The sequence below is a fragment of the Mustela nigripes genome, chromosome 3 (genome assembly GCF_022355385.1).
Source record: "Mustela nigripes isolate SB6536 chromosome 3, MUSNIG.SB6536, whole genome shotgun sequence".
In the NCBI taxonomy this organism is placed as follows: domain Eukaryota; kingdom Metazoa; phylum Chordata; class Mammalia; order Carnivora; family Mustelidae; genus Mustela; species Mustela nigripes.
Genome location: NC_081559.1, coordinates 55,592,299 through 55,610,741, shown reverse-complemented (window position 1 = coordinate 55,610,741; position 18,443 = coordinate 55,592,299). Strand labels below are relative to the sequence as shown.

At 44.3% G+C, this 18,443-nt stretch overlaps 1 protein-coding gene across 6 annotated transcripts in view; it reads right to left on the bottom strand.

Moving 5' to 3' along the window:
• Positions 1-18,443, bottom strand: part of TANC1 (tetratricopeptide repeat, ankyrin repeat and coiled-coil containing 1) — a 227,620-nt gene that overhangs the window by 65,457 nt on the left and 143,720 nt on the right. For 4 of the 6 annotated variants that reach the window (XM_059394028.1, XM_059394032.1, XM_059394029.1 and 1 more), the window contains exons 5-6: positions 9,625-9,755; positions 8,368-8,554 (exon numbers count right to left, since the gene is read on the bottom strand). In XM_059394028.1, coding sequence (XP_059250011.1) covers positions 8,368-8,554; positions 9,625-9,755 — 318 coding nt within the window. The remainder of the gene's footprint in view (positions 1-8,367; positions 8,555-9,624; positions 9,756-18,443) is intronic. The other 2 variants (XM_059394031.1, XM_059394033.1) reach the window with 1 other exon arrangement.

Sequence of the window (18,443 nt, the reverse complement as noted above, 5' to 3'; positions counted from 1 at the left end):
CACTATGCCCCACTCACAAGTATAACCAGCCTCCGTACAACGCCACTACAAGCCCACAGACTTGTATTCCCATGGCTGTGTCTTTCATCTCCACGACTTATTCATTCCTGAACTGGAAACCTGTACCTCCTTCTCCCCATCCCCCTCACCTCCCACCTTCGTTCACTTGCTCTTTTGCTCTTACTTCCTTTCCCCAAGTCATACCTTTGTTGGGGGCGGGGGGATCTTCTTTTACTAAATGTCTATTTGTAAGCATTTCAACTGGGGAGCGGGGAGGGAGAGGACGGGAGTACGTATAAAGTAGCCTTAGGAAATAATAGCAGTGGCTACCATAAATATATTCATGCTTCCTACTGGGGGCTCTGATCTCAGCTCCTGAATACTCGGACCAGCCCCCAACGCGGGAAGCTCCGTGAGGCCTGAAGCCACACCCCAGGGCTCTGCACAGTTTTGAGCATACCATACTACCAGAAAACGTGGAGCAGGCACCCCAATACATGCATTTACAAGATATGTACCTGCAGTACCCTAATTTACAGTACACACACACACCCAGAATTTTGAAGAGACTTTTCTTAAAAACCCAGAAACTGCCATTTTCTTCGGGCACTCCACAGATGGCCTTGCATTCTCCATTTTCAAAGCCAGGGCTCTATGAAGAGAGTCCTTCGTCCTTCCCTGGGTTGTGGAGAAAATCAGACACAAGGGCAGGTAGGTAAAGTGCCTCCTATCTCACGAGTACCCAAGAATGTTTTTCTCCCATACAATGAAAATAAAGTAGCACTGAAAAAACAAACATTTTTTAACTTCTATATTCAGTTTCATGGTTGACACAGCATTTAGAAGTTAAAACCCTGGACCAATGAATTAAAGATCAAACAAGAAAAGGATGTAATGGTTGCTGGGAGAAATGCAAGAAGGGAATGAGAAAAGAAAATCCAGCTACTGCTGATACCGTATGCCTTTGACCTGACAGAATGAAGGTCACTAACAACTTTGGAAGGAGAAACAAGAGTCTAAAGCAGATGGGGTGAAGAACCAAGAGAAAAGTCAGGGCAGCATCGTGCCCGACCCCCTGGCCTTTCTGGCCTGCCAGGATTCAGTTCTTCCCTTGCTCGCCCTCACATCTTACATGTGGTTCCAGCTGCTGTGATGTATTTTGGATTTCCCCAACGGACGAAGGAAAGGAAGGATGGCAGATATGAGAACAACCTGCCTGAAACCTTCAGACAGAAAGGCCAGTCTGGGCTTCTCCCTCCTCGGCCCCTGCACGCTAACGAACCACACAGGGAAGAAAGGCGGCTGACCTGGAGGGACAGCTTTTACCTCCCCCAGCCCCGCCAGGAGAGGACTCCAGGGAAAGTGGCCCGAGTTACCTCTGGCTCCAGGGGACTTTCTGGCTTCTCCTCCCACAGCTTCTGGGGGACCACAGTTGGCCTGTGTCAAGCACCGCAGAGCCTGGCTCTCCTTCTGGCCTTGCCCAGGGGCGCCGGGCTTGGGCTTGCAGTAGACAGATCTCAGTAGCACATCTCCGCCTCAGTGCTCCCGGCATTGCGCAAGCCCCGCTCTGCTAGGACATGCAGTGAGGCCAGGGACCCAAGCCATGGCGCACAGCAGCACCTGTCGGTGTCTTGGACTTTGGGAACCCCTTGAGGGTCAGCAGGGACAGGGAACTGGAGGGGCGGCCACACTGCCCACACAGAGTCTGATATAACAGGTAAGAGCCTCCAGAGAAAAGCCTGTGGATCTGTACAATGTGAAGTTTCCTAGCAATAACACCCAACACCGTGTTTCCGTAAAGCCGCGTCTGACCTATACACCGAAGGCGTAGACACTGGAGCTTCAGACACTGTCCAACGACTCCGCAGAGTTCTGGGCTCTTCCAGAAAAGAGCACAAGGCACTACCAGTGGTTGGTATTATTATGCACCTACAGCCTACATCTTCCATCAAGAGGTGTCAATCACTGCCATGTTTTAAACCCTTTTCAATAACTGACAACTTGCCCAGGTCTCCAAGGGCAGATGCCCACTCTTTGGTTCCTCAGGTGGACAAGTTTTGAAACAGATATTGTACCTGAGCTTTACTGTACCAGTACGAATAGACTTGCTCCTGGTACACAGTAGGTGCCAATAAATGCTTGCTACACTGCCAGAACAGCTGCCTGAAGAATCCAACCCCAGTGTGAAGGAATACAAGTACAGTAGGCATTCTGTTGCCTCGAATCATCGCTACAGATTTCTTTCCCACGTTAAGTATATCACCGAATTATATATGTAAAGGCAAATTTTCCTCCTTCACCCGAGATGATTAAAAAAAAAGAAAAGCTTCTATAATTAAGGATGATTTTTTAAATTACAGGCAATGTAGCAAAATGAATATTAACACAGATCTGAAACACGCTAAATAGTTATTACCAAATCAATTTCAAAGCATTTCAATTTAGTAGCAAGCAGGGCAATACAGGTGGCAACAAAGCAGGATTAACATGAAATCAAAAGGGCAGGATTCACAACAAGTTAAAAATGAAAATAAAATACAATTAATTCCTCTTTGTAGGCCTCTCTCCGCATCTGATCATCTCCCTTGGGACACAAAGTCCAGGAAACAGAAGGAACAAAAGGTCTCTAGCTACCTCCAGAATCACTTTCATTTTACAAGCCCAGGAGGGAGTCTGGTCAAGCCACAAGATAAAAGTCAGCACAGGATAAACTTTGTTTTAATATCTTAAGACTGGCCAGAAAAACAAACAGTATCAAACTCTAGTAAGCACCAGCAGGACACAATCAAGTATCCAGTACTTCCTGCAAGCCACTTCTGCAGGAGAAATGTTTCTGGGAAGGTATTCCCCTGCCTAAGTTTACACCTGCCTTCCAGCTTCAAAGGGATAAAGAGCAAATGCAAGCCACACCCACCTCCCCACCAGAGAAACGGGAAAGGCGGCAGGAGGAGCCTTGGTTCTTTACCCTTTTCATATTCTGAGCTCCTGAGAGCTTTCTGGCCTGGTGGAATGTGGTGGCTCAGGTGCTGGGAAGCCAAGCAGGTGAACAACACACCTGCTCTAAGTGGGAGGCAAGCCCAGTGTGGGGAGATGTGGGCACCTCCTCCTCCCAGGGGCTGTCCCAACTTCAACTCTCAAAGAGAAACAGATCTGGGATTCTACAAAAGTAATTTGGAGATGATAAATGTCGGCAGGTAGAAGCAAATAGTAGAGAAGGACCTGGAAGGGACAGATAACTAACTTTTAATGGTCTCTTACTCAGCCAGATTGCTACCTGTAAGTCCTTCCCCTGGGCACACCTATTATTAATACATACAAATGATTTTTTTTTTTTTAAAGTCTTGATAGGAAGCCTGGGTTTTGTTTCTCCTCATCCAGTATCCGTTCCCTTTCTTCCTAAATAGAGCAATAATCCATTTTTTAAAAAAACACAGAAACACACACAATATCGATCATGATATGGACACAAACAAAAACGAAACAGTACCTTTAAATCAAAAGGTGCTTGTTAAAACCTATTGCTTTCAGTGATGTTTTTGGAAAAAATCAGATGTTTTGGAAAAAATCACCTGGGTGGTTCAGTTGGTTAGGCAGCCAACTCTTAGTTCTGGCTCAGGTCATAATATTGGGGTCCCGGGATCAAGCCCCACATCAGGCCCCGTGCCCAGCGGGGAAGCTGTTTGAGGACTCTCGCCCTCCCTGGCCCTCTGCTCCTCCCACCACTCACATACCCTCAGTCTCTAAATAAATAAATAAATCTTTAAAATACATAAATACTCAGATTGGCTTTCATACACATTCTAGTGAGTACACCTACTTTATTTTTTGTCTAAGATGATATTAATACAGTTTACAATTTCCGTTTGTTAGCAGTTGGAAGCAAGTTTATTCAAAGGAGTGTCACTGAGGAAAAAGATGTATTCTCAGGCATGGAGCAAACACCTGTAGAAACCACTTTATTTTTGTAGGCAGAGAGGAAAGCGGGGAGGTGGGGTGGGGGGGAGCAAGCTCCCTGCCGAGCACAGAGCCTGATGTGGGGCTTGATCCCAGGACCTTGAGATCATGACCCAAGCAAAGGCAGAGGCTTAACCCACTGAGCCACCCAGGTGTCCCTAAGAAGCCACTTCTTTACAAAGTTTTTTTTTTAGAGCAAGTTAATAAAAAGCTACTTTATGCTGATTGGGTTTAAAAGTTCTTTACACTGCAAATTTAAAAAGTCAGACATTAATTTCTAGGTAATGCTAATGATTCTAGTATGTCAAGAGTAGGAATTTTTGCTTTCAAAAATATACATATTTGCTTCCAAATATACATACACATATTTGTAGGGAATTCAGTTACACTCCTCCAGCTGAGACAGTACTTGTACATGACAGATTACAGCCTGAAGAACATTTAAGAACTCGGACCTCCTCAAATCACATGAAGCGAGACTTCCCTATGCAAAACACAGTAAAGTTGGAAAAGAGGGCACAGAGGTTCTTCAAAGCTCTGACCTCTGCACAAAGAGACGGGAAGGGGTCCGACAAACTCTTCTAATGTGCATGGTTTTACCCTTTCTCCCACTAAGCCATTCCTAAAAAAGAAAATCCTCCTCACCCCCAGTACATCAAAACCAACAGAAACAGAACACAGAAAGGGCAGCCCATGGCGGCCCCAAGAAGGCTGTCTGACCACATGGGAATGCTTTCCCTAAGTAGCATCTGTTGGGCAAAAATATGTAGATTAAATATAATCACCATGATGGAAATCCGCTTACATACTAAGAAGAGGGCTAGGAATTTCTAAGGCTGGGTTAACACTATTTGAAATTTCCCCTAAGTGCCCTAAATAAATGGTCCCAATACTGTACACGCAGCTCTGAGCCCCGTGTGGGCATCTGCAACCCCGAAGCTCATCACACCGTGCCAACTGTGTGCACCTGTCACCAGCCCCCACCTCCCAATACCTCTGCTGCTCCGACCTAAGCTCTCGGGGTGGACACACCTGAAACAACCAGAAATGGAAAATTCAATGGAAACTTCTTCCCCCTCTCTCCAGAGCCTGAAGAATTTAGAATACGGTAACCAGCTTATCACAAGCAGCTGCCAGGCCTTCCAAAGCAGGAAGCCAAGGTATCTTCACCTTCATCTTTGTCCACTAAGATCACCGTATTCTTGAATATTTTATTGTGTTAAGCATTTAAGATGCCTAAAGGCTGCCGTTCCCGGGCTACACCTTATAAAAACAGTCCTGTTCCTCAGGTGGAAAAAAGCACACACCCCAGCTCCAGTGATCACAGAATCACAACTGAGTCACAGATCCCCGCTCCATGACAAGACCATGAAACCTTCGGACCCCACACTGATTCAGGAGGACACGCTCTCCCTCCTCAGGCCCTCCCACTCCCACCTCTTCAAGGAGCTGTGACTACCCTCTGCCTGGAGAGGAAATACTTGCTTTTTCCCCTTCTCTTCCCCACCACACCTCCCATGTGTCCCTTGGCAACAGGTTCTAGTTCTACAGGTCACGGAAGGAGAGCGAACAGAGGAACATTGTCACCAGCACTGAGCTTCCTGCTCAGCCACCTACAGTCCTTACTCCCGGCAGGAGGCCAGCTAAGCAGTGAGAAGCACCATCCCCAAAGTTGGAGGGACTTCACTTCCTCACGACCCCCACTTTGTCTCAACTGTCACCGTTTTTATGTGAAGCTACGTTAAGGGAACATGTCTGACTTAAGCCAAGGAATGAAGGACAGCCTCAATGACATGAAACGTGTCATTTAACTTTAATGAGAAGACACAGCTTACAATACAGGTGCCATTAACAGACGTGACAATGCCAACTTGGAACGGGAATCTCGTACAGCTTCTTTAGAAACCAACTAGACTTTCCCTCCTCCCATGCAATGTGACCGTGGCAACAATTCTCTTTTCCTTAATTTCTCATTCTCAAACCATGCTAGGAGCCCAGATAGCCAGAATAATATGAATGAGAACTCCCTCTTTCCCCTACATATGGAGACAAAAATAATAAAACATGATCAAGTAAATTGAAGGAAAACATTGAGGAGCTATGGAGAGCATGTAATAGGGGGACTAAGCACTCTGGGACCAGAAGGGACGTATTCAGTCGAGTTCTCATTCAGAGCCTTGGTGTTCCTGCAGCTCGAACTTGACAAGACAGAAAACCAAACTGGTAACTTCCCCTTTTTAGAATACTTTTTCTTTTTTTAAAGATTTTATTCATTTGACAGAGAGACCACAAGTAGGCAGAGAGGAAGGCAGTGGCGGGGGGAGGGGGGAGCAGGCTCCCTGATGAGCACAGAGCCTGATGTGGGACTCAATCCCAGGACCCTGAGATCATGATCTGAGCTGAAGGCAGAGGCTTTACCCACTGAGCCACCCAGGTGCCCCTTAGAATACTTTTAAAATTACAGCACTGTATCTCAATGAGAGAGAGAGAGGAGAGAATGAAGGGATAAGGGTCCTCTTTGGTCACTGAAAAAGTCTCTGTCACAGTAAGAAACTGGCTTGGTTATAATCAGAGACATACAATGCCAATGCCAGATCATATAATGAGAAGAGAAAAGGCGGCCCAAAAAACCGTGTAGCACTGAACTTCTCGAAAGAAGATAAACTATAGTGAGGACAGGACATTTCAGGAGAGTGAAGAATGCTGTAAGGGGAGATGCTTGGCCATCGCAGACCACCACAGGCCTGACAGTGGCGGACAGCTCAGAGAGGGCGTGAGGGCAGAAGGTAACTTGGGGAAAAATGAGTTGGACTAAAAGGCAGGTGAGGAAGCAGAGTGAAGTGGGAACAGGAAATCAGAAGAATACGTGAAACACTTTACAAATGCTACAGAAACCTCAAGCCACCACTTTAATGCAATGTCCAGAGGCAGCTAATATCTACGGAGGCAGATGGTAGACTACTCGATGAGCAAGGCTGGGGATGCAGGGCGAACGGAGTGACTTCTAAAGGCTACAGGGTTCTTTCTGGGGTGAAAGTTTCTGAAATCAGATTGTGGTGATGGCTGTACAACTCTGAACAGACCAAAAACCATTCAGTGGTTTAAATGGGTGAATACTATGGTATGGGATTGCATCTCATTAAAACGATCCAAACCGAATGAAACAAAAACCTACCGGAGTGGAAACTAAGGGCAGAGGCAGCCGTCCCTGTGCAAAGGGCCCCTGAGATAGCTACAGTGACGTCTACGTCACAGAGCCCACCACCCAGCCCCAGCGACCTCACAGATCTTCTGGGGCAATCTCCAAAATATGAAGTTCACGAACCTGCAACTTGGTTTTGCAAATTACACTTGAAATAGCAGGTGACAGAAGAAAATAAGGAGCTCAAATGTCATTCCCTTTGATTACATACTTATGTGGAAGTAACTGGGGTTCAGTCCACACTAGAATGTACACTGTCCCTCAAAGACACACACGTATGTCAGAAAAAGGGCAGGAGCTGTATGTGCAGTAGAGCACCGATGTTGAACAGCAGCACAATCCAGGAGCAGAGGAGGGCCCAGGCAACCCATCCAGTAGTCCAGCACACCTGTTACCTGAAAGGCACCGTGCCGGACACCTGAGACACACAGGTGCACAGCCCCACCTGCAGAAATGTAAAGGCACTCTTCCTGGGAAAGGATGTGAAAGGTAAGGGCTCTTTCCCCTGGTTGATTCTAACGTGTACCTGAGACCAGAAACTACTAAACCAATCAGAATCCTTACTTTAACAGAGAAGGAAAGGGAACAAAGTGTGCAAAGAACTCCAATGTTATGCAAGTGTTGACCTAGCTAAGCACCCTAAGGGTTGGGACTAGAATCTGTGTCTCCTCATCCACAGTTCAGGGCAAGGAAACCCACTGGTGTGGGTGTGGGAGTGCGGGGGTCCCAGGTGGACATCCTGAGAAAATTCTAGCCTCAAAAAGAGTGGTCAGATCCCATGAAAAGAAACTAAAGAGAAAATACCTGGAACTAAGTGCGGAAATGAATGACCTTGAGATTGGGCTGGGAAGACGCCTCAAAACACAGGGAACGTATTGCCCAGTTCTGTGTCCCGGGGGGACGAGACATCCAGCAAATGGAATTAACTGACGAGGAGGTAAGATTTTGTAACTTCACAGGTCTGATGCGATCAGGAAATTTTTTAACCAAATGAGCCCAGAATTATAAAAACCAACACCAAGGAACGTAAAAGGTGAGGAGGCTTCATCTTCTCGGCCGTCCACGGAGCCGGCACGGGCTGCAAAGAGCAGGGCTGGGCCCTGGCCAAGCGACCTTCACGGAGCAGGCTACAGTCCTCTGCAGTCACGCCCGGTGGACGCTCTGGCTGACGGGCACGGAGCCATTCCGTTACCGAGCCGTGTGCTTCTTACCTATAATTCCACTGTCCTTGCTTTCCAGGGTGGAACTAGGGCTGCTAACGGTCTCACAGGGACTTTTGTTGGCTGCCGTCTTGCTGACACAGCTATTCAAGGTTGAGCAGGGGCTATCGGTGCTGGGAGAGGCGGTGCTGCTGGTTAGTGTGGAGCAAGGACTGATGCCTTGGCTCAGAGCTGTGCGCTGCAAGGCGAACGGAAGGAGGGTTAGCATGGCTTCACACACGACGCTTCCACACAGGCTTCTCTTTCTGACACTAAAGCAGTAACAATGCAAACAGGAACGGGAAAACCGTTTTTCCAACTGAGGGGGCTTAATATATATATATGTGGCCTCTCAGATTTTAAAAAAGAAATCTCTTTGTTTTGTCCCCTTCCCCAGTGATTTTTTTTAAAAATCATTATTATTAAAAGGGCAGTCTCAGACATAATTTAGTGGGAATGCACATTTATAAAATAGAAATAGCAAACGGGCAGACTTCCTTTCATTTAAAGTCTGCAGAAGACAAATGCGTTCTTTGACCTCTGTACGGAAAACCTGGGAACTCTGTTTTTGTCATGTTTCATGAGCACTGCAGCATGATTCAATTCTCAAAGATTTATGGGCTCTGCAAGCAGGGCCAGGAGGCTGGTGGCCACTGCCATCTCAAACAGTGCGTGACACCCTCGCAGAGATCCTCCCGGGGGGGGCGGGGGGGGCGGGAGCTCTGGTCCCTCACCGCTGTGCAAACCTTACACATCTCCACTCTGAAGGGACAGGCTGTTGGCTCCCTAGGATGCAGAAGGCTCCTCCATGCACGACTCATTTGATCTTATCTTATTTTGTCTCTGCCTCACCTCCTACAAATCTTTCCTCATCCCACCGACCCTCCAAAATCTCAGCCTTTAAAAAAAAAAAATGCACAGGAAAGCATATCCCAAAGCAGCCAGATGAGAAGAACCATGTTATAAAGATAAGAGTAGTTATTGTGACGATGGGAGTCTTTCAGCCACTTCAGTTCATTTAGCTACTCTTCTCTGGGGGGTGACTCAAAGATTAACGTGGATATTTTCTTCAGTTCTGCACCCTTCTGCCTCACCCCCCCCCTACTGCAGAAATCACGAACTGTTGAAGTAAATTTCGATACACAACAGCCCAGACTCTTTTGACTGAACCAGGCCTCCCCTGACGCAGGGAGGGGGAGAAGAGGGTTATGCCCTCCTTCACGCATCCTCTGAGCCGGTAGGATCTGCAGTGTCTTCCTCAGGCATTACCATGGTCTCATTGTTTTCTTCAATGGTTATGTGTGTGGCACTTGGGATCCCTTCTCCCAGTAAAAATCCCAGCCTTGTCAACAGTTCTTGAGCTGCTGGCGAACAGCTCGGTTCATTATCGGCCTTTGCTTCTGGAACAAAGAAAGAAAACAATGAAGATGCTCCTCTGGGGAATTTCAGGTTTGCATCTGGAGTGTTACAGCTGTTTGTGGGTGCTTTTGTGTATTCTTATAAAATGCACAAAGTTTGACAATGCTGCCTGTCCTCTAGCAATACATTCTAATTAAGAGGCTGTGACGGGTTAAGAAAACAGTGAAAGAGAAACTCCAAGGGCTAAGAGTGAAATATTTGACCTGAATCAGAACACAGTGTGATTAGAGGATAGCAATCCCTATTTCCACGGCATGTGAAAAATGGGCACACCTCCCACGCCAGAGGCAGAAAGAGGCCTTCGTCTTAACTCTTTAAGAGGACAGGGTGGCCAGTGCCCACAGGAGGCAGAGATAAAGTCAAACCCAAGTGGCATGCTGGCAGAGTCCCACGATACTTAGATGTTGGGGTAAAACTGAAATCCAAGCTCTCATTAACCAAAAACAGGGGCAGGACTAACTTTGGTGGAAACGTGGTGTGCCTACCCCACAGCCACAGCAATCAAAGTCAAAGCCAGGACCCCAACTCGAGGGTCAGTCGTCAGGAATCCACTCTGAAACAAAGGTTTTAAATCCCAGCAAAATGTGTCCCAGGAGACAAAGCCCAGTGACACATTCTCCTGTTCGTAGGAGATGATGGAGAGAAATCAGGCTGTGTTCTCTGCACACTCCACAGTAATGCTGGACACACGGTTAACCTGAAGGTCACAGCTCACATTTGCCACCTTTCCCTTCTCTGGCCTCCCCCTGAGAAGCTGGTCATCTAGCTTTCTGCACTTTTTTAAAAAGAGTTCTATTGTTGGGTTTAAATGTTGAGCTATAGGTTAACCTTGTATCCAAAAGACTAAGGGAACTTAATTACAGCTGACGAAATGATGGTCACATCATTCTAACACTTCTCGTCTATTTTTAAATCAGCATCCATCAAGGAATGAAATAACGTATAAAGCAAACCCTGCTTACAGAAGTTAGAACTTAAGAACAATATGTCACTTGTAATATACTCATTCATCTTAATGTTTTGTTCTTTTTTATTAATCATCTAGAGACACAGACCCATACATTGACGAATCCGTTTTTCCTAGATGTGGAAATCTACAGATAAGTCTTAGAAGTATAACATGAGGAAAGAACAAAACAGCAGTGTTACCTTTGAGCTACAGTATCCCCACCCAAGTTCAGTGCTAACTCTGCCTTTTGTACGGAGCCATAAAATCAAAACCAGTAGAGCTGAGAACCATTTGTATTATCTTCACTCACATACCAGTTTTGCTCAGTCATTGCTCCCAGGATAGCAGCTACAAGGGAAACCAGGCTGGCTGTATCCTCAAGGAAGGAAAAGCATCCTGCCCCTTGCTTACTCTCAAAAGCTCCTGATGTTTGCATTAAGAATTGTGGTTTGCCAGCCTGGATGGTGTTTTTTGTTTTTTTTTTTTAGCTGCTCCAGAAAACTGCAAGGGTAAAATAACCACGGGATTGATTGTTCTGGGTTAAGAGAGCCTGGATGTTTCTGGATCATTTGTGTTAAACTCCTGCCAGGAAGGGGCCATGGCCCCAAGCCAAAAGGGGTAAGAGAGCACCCTGGGGCAGGTCAACCACACCCAGAAGACCACTCTACAAAGGATCCCTTCCCACCAGAGATTTCCAACCATATTTTGATTCCCAGGGTACTTGGGCATTTGGGAAAAGCAGGCAGGAACCAAACCAAATCAGCAAAACCCAGGCACACCCAAGGGCTGAACCACTTCGGAACAGGCAGTCCCACCCTCCCTCGCCCCAAGGCTCAGGCGGGACGGCCCTTTTATCTCAGGTGGCAGCCGGACCAGAGCGGGAGAACAGGATGCAGATGGCAAGGGGAAGAAGTGGGGAAGGGGGCGGAACTCCGCAGTTTCTCTACTCCACACCCCCGTTTCCTTTCGAAACAATCTCTATACTGCTCCCCAACTGTGAATGTGCGCCTGTCTAGCTTCTGGTTCAACCTGAAATTCCAGGGAAAGCGCCAGAAACGACTCCCAGTTGGCAGCTGCTGTGGAAGCACACAGAACAGCTGCACGGGCTTGGCTGCCACAGAATTTACCCTGACGACAAACGAGGGCACAGCCTGTCGCTCACCCGGGGCTCACTCTGAGACCCTGCATCCCACGCAGGTCCTGGGGAATGGGGTGCCCCCTAGGGTGCCACTGCTGCCTCCATACTGTGTCCATAGACAGACACCCCAAATTGCCAAGGTTTTCATGAAAACATATATATATATATATATATATATATATATATATATATAATATGTATACATATATATATTTTACAGATTTTATTTTTTTATTCGACAGAGTGATCACAAGTAGGCAGAGAGGCAGGCAGGGAGAGAAGGTGAAGCAGGCGCCCTGCTGAGCAGAGAGCCCGATGCGGGACTTGATCCCAAGACCCTGAGACCATGACCTGAACCAAAAGCAGAGGCTTAATGCACTGAGCCACCCAGGCACCCCCAAAACATATACTGATGCAAAGACAGCTGACTTCTCATCCAAACCTCCCCCCTTCAGACAAGCTGGGAGCTGTGGCAATTCCCAGGTTCAATGTCTGAATTGACAGGACACCCCTCCAAGCTCACAGCCAACTTGTCCTCTTAACCATTCAGTCTGCACTCGTTGCCACCAAAGTTCCCCAACTTTACCTGGGTTCAGGATGCGTGAATAGACATCCTTCATTTCAGGTTTAGCAACTAGTAAGTCACCGCAATTTCATTTTGTCCAAAAGCTTCCCAACTGTCTTTTCATATTTTTCTCTTTGTTCTCAAATGTCATTCCAGTGACCTTCCCTTCAGAAGCCTCCTTCAGTTTGAATCCCTTAATCCACGTTAAGCCGTCCACAATTTCCCCTCCCTAACGTACAGATTTCTCTTTCTGAACTTTCCATTCTGGCAGAAGGACCCCTGGGTGAAGAGTGACAGTGCCACTTTGGGAGAGATGAGTTGCCTACAAACTCACACTGATACACTGGACTGTGAAATTAAAATACATTTCCACATCCACAGCCGATCAACAAATACTAAGATTTGAACAGTCAGATAAGATTTCCTTAGAACACATTCATACTCCAAAATGAAAATCCAGTGGGACACTCTAAATGGAAAGTATTTTCATTCATGTAGCTAATATTAAAACACTCACCAATAATAGGTATACCTTACCCAAAACCACCGTTAGGATACGAACTGGAGATAAAGACATCACATCTTAGCAACACTTTACATCTCATAAATTCCAATATCCAAAGAATTTATGATGGCTGTATTTGGAGTTGAGAGAATAATTGGCCTCACAGTTCCTGGGAATCCATTAGACAAGTGGAGAGTGATTCCTTCCCCATGATGTTTTCATAGAGTCCTCACTATCACACCATAATGGAATAATCAAGTGGAAAAAGGCAAAGGGAATTTCTTGGGTCACTTCCTGTCTCTTTTTTAACTAATCACACTTGGATTTGTGGCACCAACCCTCAAGTACAGTCCCTACACTGACCGGTAACTCCCCAGTTACCACCCCATAACGTCAAAGCCATTCGTGCCTCTTATAATCATCCCCCCCATCCTTCCCTTCAGCCTCAGAAGAAAGGTCTTCTTCTCCCTACCAAAGCTATTCTGGACCACTTACTGTGTGACCCTCTTTAACCCTCAAGCTCCTCATGAGGGAAGTGACCATAACCACTTCTTAAAGGTTGTGAGCTTACCAAAAAAAAAGTGAGAAAATAATTTATATACCAAGCATCTTTGAGATAAGATGCAGTATCAAAGTTGGTCATTATTTCCACCAACTCTAACAGCAAGAGTCCACTTTCTCACTATTATTTCATTTTCTGGTTTCTCAGATTTCTATCTATATTCAATTTCTCTTAGCTAACAAAAAATAGGTTTTTTTGTTGATGACTTTTCTGCCTTAAGTAACTTTTTCTGAACTTCATTATTCCTTGAAGACAACACAAAATTTCCTTTTTCTAATAATCAAACTGTTCCCACTTGGCCCACACTAATTGCTTTCATTTCTTAACTCATCATTCTTTCTTCTTAAAGTCGGACTATATTAAAATCGTGGAGGTTCCTGGGGATGACCAAAGATCATTCTATCAAGACACGCCCTTTCCCTTCTCTCCTCCTCCTCAAACTCTATGAGTTTGGACACCACTGACAACGTTCAGCCATTTACTACCATGTGACCCTGAGCAACTGATTTAATATCCATTTGCAAGATAGTACTTCTGAACGGAGCCTGTTAAATGAGACACAGCCTTAGTGGATGTTAAGTCCCACCCTCTGCTTCTAAATGTCCATGATCTGCTTCTTGCTAAACTTCTTGCCCTCCTTGCCTTCTATTTACACCCTGTTTCTTCCCGACTGCTCCTTCTCCTAAGCCACCTTCCCTCCTCCTTGAATTTTCAAAAATAGTATTTATAGAGGAGTACCTACCCATGGACTGACTGCCCTTAATTGGTTTCTAGTCCTGAATAAAAAAATATACTTATCACACAATTTATCTTTAAGCTCTCCATCCCATACACCCCGTACTGAAACTGTTATCAAAGCTTACCATTTCCTCTTTCAAAATGTCCCTGAATTAGTCTCTTTCTTTCTAGTCATACTGCCATTTATCAAGTCCTCATCCCCTCAAGTCTAGATAATTATCAGACTCTGGACCAATTTTCTCATCTCTTTTTATTTTCTGTCTTCTTTTCCTTCCTCAAAGCCAGTGGTTCTCAAACTTTTTGTCTCAGGTTTACTCTTAAAAATTGGGGACTACAAAGACCTTTGGTATAGGTGAGCCATTGATACTTATCATGTTAGAAATTAAAAGTAAGGGGCGCCTGGGTGGCTCAGTTGGTTGGGCGTCAGCCTTTGGCTCAGGTCATGGTTCCATGGTCCTGGGATTGAGCCCTGCATCAGGCTCCCTGCTCTGTGGGGAGCCTGCTTCTCCCTCTCCCACTCCCTGTGCTTGTGTTTGCTCTCTCGTGGTCTCTCTCTGTCAAATAAATAAAAGCCTTTAAAAAAAATTTATTTTTTAATTTAAAAATTTTTTTAAAGAAATTAAAAGAATCATTTTAAATCTACATCAATTCATCATAAGTTCACAAAACCTACAAGTTAAACATTTTTAAGAAAAAAATATTTTTTTCAAAGATTTTATTTTTAAGTAATCTTTACACCCAACATGGGGCTTGAACTTAGAACCCTGAGATTAAGAGTTACATCTCTACCAACCCAGCCAGCCAGATACCCCACAAAATATTTTCAGTTTAAAAGGTTAAGAATAGCATTGTTTTACACTTCTCCAAATTCTTTTTAATGTCTGATTAGTAGAAGACAGCTAGATTCTCGTGTCTGCTTCTGCATTTAATCTGTTGTGATACATTCTTTTGGTTAAAGCATGTGAAGAACGGTGGCCTCAGAGATATGTAGCTGGGAAAGGGAGGAGCCTTCTCAATTAATTACAGATATTCTTCTTTGATACCACACCAAAACTTGACAAGTAGCAATTTCTTAAAGGTTAGTTCTACTGTTGACTTTGAATCTGTATGAATACACTTTTTGTACTGGGTTACAGCAAAAAGTCAACAGTCTAAGAGTCAAATGGATTTTTACCCATGCAGGATTTTTTAACATCCTGCATTGAGTCATTTGGAAAATACTAGTTTTGCAGATCTTATAAGAGCTGACACATTTTATTATAGAAGACCAAAATATCACATTAATATCACTGCATCTCAAATGAAAGGTCCTGAGAAGCCATCAAGCTCAAGGTGACAGAAAGAAATTCTCAAAACTTAATTTTTCACTTGAAAGGTCAGATTTTATCATTAGCAAGGAATCCCTCTCAGTGTTTTTTAATTGAAATGACATGCTCATTTTGCTCCTTTCTGAGAAAATGTGTGCCTAATACCCAATTCTAAATAACCATGGTTTGCCAGTCATTCTTTCAAGTAAAAATGGTGTTCCACTACAAAACTGGCAATTCCAATGGTCACACAAGTGGTTTCCTTTGAGACCATCATCATACTTCAGCATGCAGTAGAAGTGCTTTATGGAGACTTCCCGTTTCATCACACACACTATTAAGATGATCAATCTAGGGACAAGATTTAATAACCTTATTTCCAGGGCTTTGTCAGGGACGTTACTGAGTTATTATTTTCAATGCTAATGCATGGTGGTGGAAGATATTACATCTGGCTCTAGAACAGCAGATGCCCCTACCTTAACGTGCACCAATGCATCAGAAGTCTTACTAGCAATTGCTTTTGCACCATCAGTGCAAATGTCAATGCAAGAGATATGAAAATATCATCCTAATATCATTACAAAAAGGGTTTTGACCTCACAGACCACCGTGAAGGGCTTGGGGATGCCTAGAAGTCTGCAGCCTACATTTTGAGAATCTCTGCTTTAAGTCTTCAATTGTACTAAATTGTCCCTTTTCTTTAAAATCAATAAAAAATGATTGCTGCATACACCTCTCAACCTATTAACTGATCTCTCATCTCCCCTTACCTGCTCAAAATCTTGGGGTAAAAAGGCAATGATCTATCCCCACCAATTCCATTTCCCTTTCGCCTACCTACAACTTAAAGTCATTCACCTTCACTAGCCTCCTGAACCAGACCTGGTAGGCACGGTAGTTTTGTCTTTTTAAAAGGCTGATCTCCTCTTTTGATTTTCCTGTAATTTTTGACCTTGGAAATACACTGTCCTACAAAGAGGAAAGTGGCAACTCTCACATCAGACACTCAGAGAGGAAATCCTTAGTTTCCAGGATTTACTGTATGGTCTTATGGGTTCTTCTACCCATTCTCAGTTCTCTTCTCCTAAGGACCCTTTCCCTAGTCTGACACACCCTCATTTCATCACATTCCCTCTAAACAAAAGTCCATACCCAGAATTTTTGAGACCCAGTTTGATTTTCCACTGTTCAGCGGGCATTTGTGCCGAGATGTTCCACTAATATCTCAAGCAAAATATACCTGAAACAACTCAAACCGAAATGGACGGTTCCCTCTTTCAGTCCATCTGAATATTGTTTCAAAGCCTTGAAGTCATCAGCTTTGTCTCTTCTGGCTTCCAGGCCCATTCAATTTCTCCACAATCTTCCTATTCCCCACCTCTTCTTTCCCAATCCTGTTCTAATTTGAGACCTTACTCGTCTTATCAAACTAATGAAATCTCTTCCTCACCATCTTCCTGACCCTAGTCTCTTTCCTGCCCCACTGTATCCTATACTTTATTGTCAGGTCAATCTTAAAGTAATCAAATCCTGGGGCACCTGGGTGGCTCAGTGGGTTAAGCCTCTGCCTTCGGCTCGGGTCATGATCTCATGATCTAGATCCCAAGGTCCTAGGATCGAGCACCGCATCAGACTCTCTGCTCAATGGGGAGCCTGCTTCCCTTCCTCTCTCTCTGCCTGCCTCTCTGCCTACTTGTGATCTCTGTCCGTCAAACAAATAAATAAAATCTTAAAAAAAAAAAAAAAATCCTTCCCAGCTCAGCTCCTCCACTGGCACCCAGTTTGGATTAGTCAACAGTACTTTTCCCCCTTGTATTACAGTCACTCTGCATGTAGACAGGTCTTTAATCCCCAATCAGACTCTAAGGCTCCATGGAGAAAGAACCTATGCTTGATAACACATCTCAAATAGCACCTAATATAGCACGTTTCATAGCATCAGAATTAATATTTACTTAAGGAAATGCATAATGAATGGATACCCTACCTCTGGCCACTTTTCCATGGCACACATACCAGGCACATCCCCTTTCTGAACTCTCATCTAACTAACACCTTAATCAACTATTAGTCAAATGGCATATCACCATTCTAAGAAGCTGAATGTCTGAAATAATAACCAAAAACATAAGGTGTCAGTATTTACTTAAACATATCTAAAAAATGACACTCCTCCCAAGATAGCTTTGCATGTCATTATTCTGCTGTTTCATATTGTTAGTTTTTACTTGCTAACAGAATGCCAGAAGAAAAGTTTCATCATATTTTGAGATTGATCTTCACCAAGCAATGACTCACTAGACTAAAACTTTCTCACCCCTCCCCATCGAAGCTTGCTCAAGTAGCTAATGACAGATGGAAGGAAACTTAAATGGATTATGGTTGCCCCTAACTCAAAGAAATATAGCTGTGAATCCTACTGCAATTTAATAATCCTCTCTAATTTATCTGTTGTTTTTTTTAAAAATTTCCCTAAAGGCAGAGGTATTGTCTTGTAGGCAAATGACATTCTCCCCCAAACAATATGTTGGTTTAGCAATAGGAAGCTCATTTGTGAAAACATATTCTGTACGACACACTAGTTATTAGAACTATTTGACAGAAAAAGGGGGACTGTATTTTGAGGAACTGATTAAGTCACTCTTTTTTTTTTCTCCAGAGTAGAAAAATGCTATTTTTCCCAAATATTTTAGAATATTAAATAAAGTAGAATATATTTCTCTAAAAATGTTCCCAGGTAAATGTAAACTTTAACAGATTGATTCTTTGCATATAATAAAGATATTCATCTGCCCGTATCCTACAACCCACTTTCCAGATGGCTAAGATATGCAAATTCACATAAATAAAATTACTTATAGATTAATGAACAAATTCAAAGTGCTCTATGGTTCTGCTTTAC